Source organism: Anabas testudineus, chromosome 5 (genome assembly GCF_900324465.2).
Source record: "Anabas testudineus chromosome 5, fAnaTes1.2, whole genome shotgun sequence".
Lineage (NCBI taxonomy): Eukaryota > Metazoa > Chordata > Actinopteri > Anabantiformes > Anabantidae > Anabas > Anabas testudineus.
The window spans coordinates 13423090-13433231 of NC_046614.1; the positions used below are offsets into that span (position 1 = coordinate 13423090).

Consider the following 10142-nt stretch of genomic DNA (forward strand, 5'->3'; position numbering starts at 1 on the left):
TTTTAGTAATACTGGAGAAGTTCTATTTATTAAAAACAGGCGTATACTGTCGGTACACAGACCTAAACCGAATGAAGTCACAATACAACAGGTGCACGAAACATGAAGTTGATTATATACAGATGTTTGTTATTCAGCCTACCTTTATTGATATATATGGGGTGGACAAAATAATAAAAATGCAAACAGAATGTCTTCAACCAACATGTCAACTAAAACAAAAAGAAAATGATCTTTATGAAATAACACTCTATTAGAGGTCTGTTGTGTTGCACTGAATTAGTCTGACCCAGATGGACCTAATGAACTGAAAGCTCAGTGGATGGCTTCATTTGCTGGCTTTAATTTGCAAAGAGGTAGAGCATCCTGCATTAATATATAGTGAAGGCAAGTAAAAGTTTACCATGAATTGTGTGTGTGTGTGTAAAGCATTATCTAAAATAGTTTCCTATTCGGTGACAGATCTTTTTGACGGCTAACGTTTTACCTTTAGTTAACCAAAGTAAAATGTAAATTGACTTCATTTTTTAGTGAGGTGTTTTTGAAGATGGGTGATTATCAGGAAACACAGTTTTTACTCACAACTTAACATTTACCTTGTTGCAGATTTGAACATCTTACTGAATGTACAGCTAGTCAGACAATAGTTTTCTATGCAATACTGCTACGATTGACTGATTTCTAATATTGTGTACTAGTGTTTCAAGTCTACACTGGAGCCAAACAGTGCCACCAGCTGGTCTTCATACTGCGAGATGTTCCTCTTCATGATGTCCATACAGGGACCCAGCAAACGCTCGAAAGCCCGGATGTCAATTACTGCAAGAAAGAGACATTTAGAACTTACGCTATTGCTTACATTTACATTTAGGCGCTTAAAAGTGAGGTACAATGAAAGTAAAATATCTAATATCTATAACTTAATACTGTGTAACAGCTTTAAATTAAACACAGTGCTCTCACTGTGTTGTAGAGAATCAATATGATGTTGAACAAAGAAAACACTGATGCACCATGACCTTGGAGTTTCTGTTTGGAAGTTGTCCTTGGCACTTTGTCTACCATTCACACTGACCCTCTGTTCAGTCTGGGAGTTCATTTTCCTCTTGTGTCGACAACCAGGAAGGTTAATAACAAACCTTAATAATGTTTACAGCTCAAGCTGATTAGGAAGCGCCTTAAAGCTTTTACTTTAAACAGCAGAGTGACTGATTACAAGATAAAATACACATTATGATGCTAATAAAAGGAAACACTTTTTAAAAACATCACTATACACCAGTTTATAATATGTTCCACTGGTACCAGTAAATGTGTTTTTACACTTGTGCTCTTAATTTAATCACTTCTCAGGAGAAATGAAGCCTTGTTTCATTGAGCTGTACTGTGTCGACTCTCTATGTCTGTTTATGTCTCTTAGTGGGCTTTTGATTGACTTTCCATCAAAAAATATTAATGGTGACTTCAATCAGAGTCCCCTCTGGGCCTGGGCCCATTAGCCCCGTTCTGTAATCCATCTGTGATCCCGTCCAAATGCTGTCAAGCACAAGCAAGTTGAACACAGCCATTGAGCGTGTGTGGAGTTTGAGTTACTGTTTGTTTCTCTCTCAAAACTACAGACGGTGAAGCTGTTGTTAGACCTGAAGGCGAGGCACACGGACATGAGACATACCTAAACATTTGGTTTCTCCCACTGCATAAACAGACGCTGCCCGTGGTTTGTTGGTGACCAGAGCCAGCTCCCCAAAATACTGCCCTCTGGAGCAACGGGCCACCTCGACCTCGGCGTTGTTCTGCTGACCCACCTTCGTCTGTTACACACACACACAACAGCACATTGTATATTATGTTCACTTCATGACAAAAGCATGTAACTTAACAAATGAGGAGTTTATACTTATTACCTAACAGAGATTCAGTTATAACATCGGACACTCACTTTGCTTCTTATCATTATCTTCACCTCTCCTGATTCCACGATGTAGAAACAGTCAGCCTTCTCCCCCTGCCACAACAGGAAGCAGCAAAAACCTCATCAGTCAAGTCGAACCAAACCAACAGTGTTAACATCACAACAACAGTGTACCTGTGTTATTATGCGCTCTCCATCTTTGTACGCTCGCGCGCCCAAAACATCCACAATCTTCATCCTTTCAGAAAGCTTGTGAAGAGAAAATGAGACATAACAACACAACAACCACACCGTGCTTCCTGGAATATGTAATGAGTGTTATTTAGTTTGTAGTTCATGTTTCTAGTACAAACCTCTAGGGACTTCAGAAGAGGAACACACTCAATGAAGGCCTCGTACATCCTCCTTTTCTTTGCATTATTTCTCACAATCAGTCTGTGAAATGTGGCTCGATCCTGAAATAGCACAAAAAAAAGTTCATCTTTCACACGGTGTCATTTGCGTGAGATACTGTGTGACGCTCTCGGGAGAACTGAGGCCCCGTCATGCTTGGTCGGACTCACCAGGCCCCACAGGGCTCCTTCCTCAGTTGCAACGATTGTGGCGGCTCTTGGTGTGTTGTACATCAGAGCCAGCTCACCAAAGCTGCCCTTGTTGTCATACTTTCCGACACACACATTCACATCATCCTTCAGCACAAAAATCTCATACACACCCCTGGAAATGAGGAGACGGTAGAAGTCACTGTAATTCTGACACATCATCAGGTTTACATCTGTAAACTTACTCACTCACTTCTCTATGACGTAGAAATTGTCTCCATCATCTCCTTGGTCAATTATGTGCTCCTGAGGCTTGACCAACACTTCGAACATGGCGTCCAAAACCTCAGAGAACTGCTCCTGGAAGACACGAGACAAGTTTTCTCTGTATAGCACCTTTTAAAACTTTTCAACTTCCGTCCTATTCTTCCATCCAGTTGTACCTGCTCCAGTGTTTTAAACAGTAAAATATCTCTGCACGCATCCTGAAGTCTGTGCCGCTGCTCGTCCGTCTTAGGATGTACGACCCGAGGCTCTGCATCGTCGTCCTCATCGTCATCAGGGTTGTACGCCTCTGCACACACTGCGGGGGAACAAACAAATGAAAACACTGGCCCGAGGTCAAAATGAACTAAAGTTCATAATGTTCCCGTCACTGACCTGAAACTCTGCGATTGCATTTACTGGTGGTTGACTCTGCACAGAGAGAGAAGACAGAGTTAAACAAGAAAACTAATCTGACTTTGAGATTCTCAGCTGTACTTAGGACAGTTTGCATTGTTTTAAACATGTACAGTGGATTTCCTGTGGATTTAAGGTTTAATTTAGTGTCATGTTCTAATTACAGATGGATGACAGGCAGAAAACAAATGGGAAGTTATTCAGCAATACACACCAACGGTGTCTTCCTCCTCCTCTTCGTCGTACTTTGTGGACTTATTCGTTTCAAAGGTGACTCCTTTTTTTGCAGACTTGGAACTGCACTTCTTGGCTCGTTCCTCATTTCTGTGATTCTCCAGAATCTGTGTAAAATGCTGCACCGCAAACTCAACCAGGTTGTGCGGCCTGCGACGGAGCACCTCCACAGTGTATCCCTGCAGAAGCTCTTTCAGACCAGCGGGTATCTCAACGTTACTCATCGTTCGGGTTCAGAGGTCAGACCCTGGAAGCTGATAATACCTGAACCTCTAGAAGACCTGGATTTCCTCTGAGCCCAGTTATTAATTCCTGAAATATCAAATCTCAGCACCAGATTGAAAAACACATTTGATAAACACACTTGTGTCCACAGGAGCTGTCGGACTCCTCCTCCCCTCGTCCCACTCTCTCTCCCACTTTGAGCTACTCATTGATTTGTTTATCTAGCACAGCCTGTCGGAAAGTATTGACCAGGACTTTTCACATCAGATGTAATTAGAGGCTGTCCGATGGATTACGCTTCAGAACTTGATGATCTGTCAGACAGAAGCTCGCTGAGAGGACGCTCAACTCTTTGTCCCGGAGGCCAGAGGGACACCCAGAGGTGGCACAAATACACAAACTCAGTGGTTAAAAGGTACCACTTTACATTCTTTACTCAAGCTGGAGTACTTAGTAGGTTGCATCCTCTGAAATGTACCAATTTGCAAGTACTCCACTAGGAACTAGGTTTATCTTGGAAGAAAAAGTGTTTTAAACCCTTTTGAACTTGATGCTGTCATATGTGCGTCCAACGTAACGTGTTCAAGACGTAAGTGTGATGAATGTCGAGATTATTTATGAGAAAAGAAAAAACTTTAAAGTTAAAAATTAAAGTTAATAAAGTTAAAAAAAACAAAATAAAAATACTTACAAGTATTATTTATAGTACTTGAGTAAATGTATTTGATTTGTACTCTCTACCGCAGCAGACACTGTCACACAGATGCAGGTGTATATTTTTAAAGTTTAAACTATAAAGTCACCTCAAACTTAAGGGAGACTTGTTACAAAAGTACTGAGTTAAAGTAAAACTACTTTGAAAAACCGAAATAGGAAAAACAGGGGAACACAGGAATACTGCACTGTACACTGAACTTTAATTATGAGGTTCTACATGAACTTTTACAAAATTACTAGATTATCTCTAGCACCAAATGCTGCACGTAAAAAAAATCATTATCAACCAGAAACACCTCAACTAAATACAGTGACATGATTTATGTCTATATGATAGAAAGAAAAATGGTTCTACTTACAGAGGTCTGTGAATTTTCATTGTGCATTTATATTTAGACTTTATTTTACTTACATTTTTTTTTTTACTTTCATCTTATCTCTTATGAAACAAGTAGAGATTTTAGGCAAATAAAAAAACAAGACAGTCTCATTTCTAGACATGGATTCTGCTTTTAATTTCTATACATGCTGACATTCATATACTGTTCAATAAATCTCATTATGACTACCCTCATATTTTCACATTAAACAGACAGAAAGGTGGTATCAGTGGCGATATCGGTGGTCACTGAGTGGAGCGTGACCGTGCAGACAGCGTGAAACGTGTGTTTTGCTGAGAGACTGAACACACACAGTACAACAAAATGCACCTTTTCCCTGATATGTGCACCTGGTTACAGACAACAAAAGGTAAGGCACGGCATGTTCACTCCGCTCCTTTTCTCGCATATATTAAAAAAACAAACAAACAAAAAAAAAACAGCACAATTAAAAATAAATCATAATCATAAACAAATAAAAACAAAAGAGGGAGATGAGAACATTCGACTGTGTGTGACAGCGAGTGTGTGTACTGGTCCTATTACAGAGTCATCACAACATTTCTGTACTGAATAGTCCAGAAGCTCTACAGTACGAGTGGGTCTTAAAAATCATTATCTACATTATTGGAAAATTGGAAATTCTCATCCCTGTATGATTTGGTGTGTGTGTGTGTGTGTGTGTGTACTGCTAATAACTCCACAGTTATGTTAAAGAGTTCTGTTCCTGGGATCCACATATGAGGCGACACTGAGCCTTCATCACAGGTTTGGAGCTACCCAGTTCAAGAACTTCATTGCGAGCTCGAATCCTAAGAAACAAGCCTGAAAAAAAAAAAAGGTTTGTGAATACAGTGCTGGAAAAAAATGTACAATATTTATCATAAATAGCTAAATATCTGTATTTATTGTTCCCTCGTTTTGTATTAATGGATATTCTCTGTGCCCTTTGTATTTATTTTTTAATCACATATGTCATATGTGAAGTAGCTTTAAATAGGTGAAACTGCAGAGTGCAGCTTGAAATAACTAATCAACATCGAGGCTGTGACTTGGAGAAAACACTTCTCCAGCATGAGAAGAAATATGTCATCTATTTACTGCCTTTTGTGTTTGTCTCCCTCTGGTGCCAAGACCTACAACTAACTCAGAGGAGCTTCTCATGCATATTCTGCACTGTACGTACTGTACCTAAGTAGAAGATGTCTCTACAACCTAACATAAATTAATTACAAATTTAACTAAATAAGTGATTACATAAGTATTAATTTCCTTTAAAGTAACTCAGTTAAGTCATTAGTGGTACAAGCAACTGGTTTAAGAAGTTACTTAACTGTACTACATTAATCAAAATGAAGGGAATATGGCACATGTGTAAATCTGCCTAGGAGACTAGTGAGGAGTCCACCATGACACCGATGACTCCTCTGAAGAAGTTACAAGCAAGATTGAAATGGGAGAAACACATAGCAGCTGCCGTCTGGATTCTTTACCCATTTTCTTTGGTAATTTTTTTTTAATGAACAAAGACAAATTATATAGAACAAAAGGTGAAAACATTTCACCAGAAATTTAATTAATAAAATAAATACAACATAAACTTGAACCTGGACATTCACACTAACACATTAAACCTGACGTTTACAATCAGATCCTCTTAATAATCCTTAAACAGCAGCATCCAGCTCCTCTTAGTAAACTGTGGTGTAGGTGAAGGACACTCACTGCGTTTGCAGGGAAAGCTCTAAGCATGACAGCGTTGAAGCCCTTATACAGCGAGGCTACACCCTCTTCTCTGATCAGCTCCCGCAGAACGTCCCGGAAACCATTGGGATATTTTCCTTCAGGAGCTGAGGGGGAGACACACAAAGCAACATGACCTACATGGACACTTACTGTTATTAATCTTGAAACTGTCTGGAAACTGAAAACGAAAGCGAACCTGTCTGGTAACGAGACTTGAGGACGTCGGGTGGAATAGCGACTGCCCAGTTAAAGATCCCGGCCATTCCTCCAGCAAACAGCACACTGGGAACACTGAGCTCGTTGGGGCTGCAGAGAAAAGAAGACAGGTTTGACGGCTCGGGTCTGTTTTGTAACGGAGTGGTGTAAACACCGTTAGGTAAAACAAATATTCACCTCATTCCCGCTGGTGTGAGGAGGTTCTTCAGCCACTCGTACGACATGAAGTACATCCCACTCGCTGGAACATCTGAGTCACAAAACAACCAAACAAACAAAAATTCTTATTATATTTTTATGTTTATCAAACAAATAAATAGCTAGGTAATGGCTAATATAAAATAAGGCAAAGAGAAAAATGATGATGTCGTGGTGAAAAGAAAGTGCAAGTCGGACAATAGTATAGTAACATAAGTGGCAATGTAAAATAAAAAAAACGTTCATTGACTGATAATAAATTATGCTAATATTGGCAGGTAACCCTGCAGTAATTGGATTCTTTGATCATTTATTAATGTCATTGGGGAAATTCTTGTGGACGGCTGTATTTTAGGTGACAAGGGTTCAGGATTCAGTGTTTTGTCCCGTAACATGTCGACAGTAATTGGGGCTCTTAGGTGACTGTTATTCTACGTCCTGACTATTTTTAAAACATGACTTCAGTGATGTGCAGGTGGCAGTAACACACGTGAAGTGCTACAATGAACAAACATGTGGAATTGAAAATACTTTGAACTTTGCATATGTTTTTTTGTTTATGAGGAATAAAATCCATTCTGCGCCTCTAGCCTGTTGGACATTGCAGAGACGCACTCTGTGTTCTGGGGGGCATTGCTGAATGTAAACAGAAACTGTGTTTGTTTACAGGAAAACCCCACAGGGCAACTTTGGAAAAGGAGTTTCCACTAAATATTCTAATTAGCAGGTTTTGCTGTTAGGTTTTGTTTTCTGCTCAGATCCAGGATCTGTCAGCAAACAATCACCTCTCATGAGGGTCAGAGCGGTGCCTTTGTAGATTCCTCTGATCCCAGACTCTCTGTACAGCTGTTTGACACAGTCCATGGGTCCTGCATACTTTATTTCCCCACCTGCTGCCTGGATCTGTAACACACACACACAATGTTTACACTCACTGTACAGTCACTTTTCTCCCAGATAACAACGTCCTCAGCAATGAAAGCAGTAAAACATCTGACTGACGCCCCCGATGAAAACTCTATTTTGGCTTGTGGAGTCAGCAGCACAAGGGTCACTGATTACATCCAGTTTATCTGTATGTACACATGCTCACACATACACAATTAACTCTGACCTGTAAGAGACATTTGATTCGCTCCCCAGGAGCCATGATGGCTGTGGTGAACACACCAGACAACATCCCTGCAGCAAACAGCTGCGGATACCTGCAGGAGACGAGTGAAAGATGCCGAAGCACATTTGAATTATCACCCACGCAGTGTCTGGAACTGTTAACTGAACAACACGAACACCTGCGACAAAGCAGTCACCTACGTGAGGATATCATCTGGAGTTTTCTGTTGTAGCTTCTTGCCGAGCCCGAAACCAAAGAAACAGACAGCAAACATGGGCGTGACTCCGATGATGGGGGCGGCCATGCCTTTATAGAGCCCCTTCAAACCCTGTCAGGGTGGAAAACAAAGAGGAAACATGAGGGACAAGAGAAAGTCAGGAACATTCATGAATATAGAAGTTATATTCATGACATGCACGTCCCCTCACCTCTTTGGCTAAGGTCTTTTTGAAACAATCAATGGTTCCGGCATACAGGAGGCTCTCCCCAGGTTTTGGTTTAGGCTGAGTTTGTAAACGCACCTGAGAGAAAAACAAGATGGCAGAAGTACTTGACTAATCTGACCACAACACCTTTAGGCCAGACTCATCGTAATTATACAAATATTTAGAGAGTAAACGTTTGACTTGCTGACATAACAACTTAGTAAAATGATAATAAGTGTTATAATGGAAATGTATGCTGTCAAATGAATGCAAAAATAGGCGTCGCAGCCAAGATTGATGCAGCACATCAGCTTTAAACTGTCTGGTATGTTTTGAGGAAATAACAGGAAATAAACATGTTATTACACACGTTATGATCATGAGCAGAATCTCATCAGCAAGCCAGAGATGAGAACCAGCATGTAAACATTTACCGTTTGACTTTGATTGTTTTCAAAGGGCAACATCATGGCTTCAGTATAGATACACATCACTCAGCAATAAGGTAACATTGGGCAATCTATGGACCTGTCACAGTAATAAAATCCTTACTTCAAGCCTACAGCAGTGATAATGTCTGACCAAGGTCCTGCATTCAGGTGAGAATCCACCTGAGCAGGAGGCCTGAACAGCAGCAGTGAGTCATTTATGCAACACACTGACTGAGGGTCACATGGCTGCAGCAGCAGCTCCTACTGTGAGTAAATAACATGTAACACTAAATACAGGAGTTGCTCATATCCACACGGCTGAATTAGACCAGGACCAGGACTTTGTCCCATGCTCTGCTCTGCGCAATGTCACCGGTTGCTGGTTGCTGGTTGCTTGTTAATGCACCACATTACAAAGGCGAAGACACCCAGTGTGCACGGATTACTTTAATGGTGTCGAGTGGGTGTCCGGCGAAAACGAGGCAGACACCTCCAAACCCTCCAGCGAAGAAGTTCTTCAGCGGACTGATCGGCTGCGGTTGTTTGGACATTTTCACTTTCTGCTCTGGAAGAAAAACAAAACAGCGGCGACTGAATAAAACCTTCACCGAGAAGAAACCGAGACACACCGAGAAACAAAAAGCCAAAGAGGACGTCTCACCTGGTCGACTGTGGCTCTGTGGGATGAGTTTGTGAACTGCTGTCACTGCTGCCGAAGGACCTTTCACCCAATTATTGACCCGGACCGGTCTGATTGCAACACAGCGTGACTCTGGTCCGTCTCCGTTTGGTGTCCGGGTAGAAACAAATTGGCTTTCGAACGTGTTTATTTCCACGAAGCACAAAGACGTTTTAACAATGTCATTACATAAATTACATAAATTACATAAATTAAAAATTAATTACATCCTCATGACACACATCTACACGCAAATCCCAAATACATATTGTTGTTGTAAAGGTTTCCTTATAGTTCCTCGCATTTATTATCAATATATAATAATTACATTATAGACAACGTGAGGACATTTTAATTGTTTATTAATGTACAATATTTCTTTAGAAGAGATACTGTACTTTTGCTTAGTATAATATTTTACTGCATTGACATCCATCATTTGTTTATACTTCACCTACCACTTGTGGGCGCCCAAAGTATGTACTATTGTTATTGAGTTATTATTATTTCAAAATTAAATATACAAGTGCATATGTTAAAATGATGCAACCCAGTGCTCACTTTACCTCTTAAGACCCGAGCTCTAATTTGATATGCATTTTAAAATTCTTTTTGCTATTTGGGCTTATTGGAACCCGATAA

General features: G+C 40.4%; 2 protein-coding genes across 3 annotated transcripts; both read right to left on the reverse strand.

The window, feature by feature from the left end:
* Nucleotides 1-75: 75 nt before the first annotated feature.
* On the reverse strand, nt 76-3807 carry prkar2ab (protein kinase, cAMP-dependent, regulatory, type II, alpha, B). Its single transcript, XM_026348334.1, has 10 exons — nt 3350-3807; nt 3115-3150; nt 2898-3037; nt 2708-2814; nt 2476-2629; nt 2266-2367; nt 2087-2161; nt 1940-2005; nt 1673-1811; nt 76-819 (listed from the first exon to the last, which is right to left on the reverse strand). The coding sequence occupies exons 1-10, from the start codon at nt 3591-3593 to the stop codon at nt 695-697; spliced, it is 1188 nt and encodes a 395-aa protein (XP_026204119.1). The 5' UTR covers nt 3594-3807; the 3' UTR covers nt 76-694.
* Nucleotides 3808-4487: 680 nt separating this feature from the next.
* slc25a20 (solute carrier family 25 member 20) lies at nt 4488-9601 on the reverse strand. Of its 2 annotated transcripts, none has more exons than XM_026348345.2 (10): nt 9483-9601; nt 9268-9386; nt 8394-8486; nt 8166-8293; nt 7966-8056; nt 7637-7754; nt 6831-6903; nt 6634-6743; nt 6417-6541; nt 4488-5516 (listed from the first exon to the last, which is right to left on the reverse strand). In XM_026348345.2, exons 2-10 carry the CDS (start codon nt 9370-9372, stop codon nt 5454-5456), a joined length of 906 nt encoding a protein of 301 aa, XP_026204130.1. In that variant the 5' UTR covers nt 9373-9386; nt 9483-9601; the 3' UTR covers nt 4488-5453. The 2 variants fall into 2 exon arrangements, with proteins under 2 accessions (XP_026204130.1, XP_026204131.1); XM_026348346.2 differs by having other exon boundaries at nt 9268-9381; nt 9483-9591.
* Between the last annotated feature and the right edge of the window lie 541 nt (nt 9602-10142).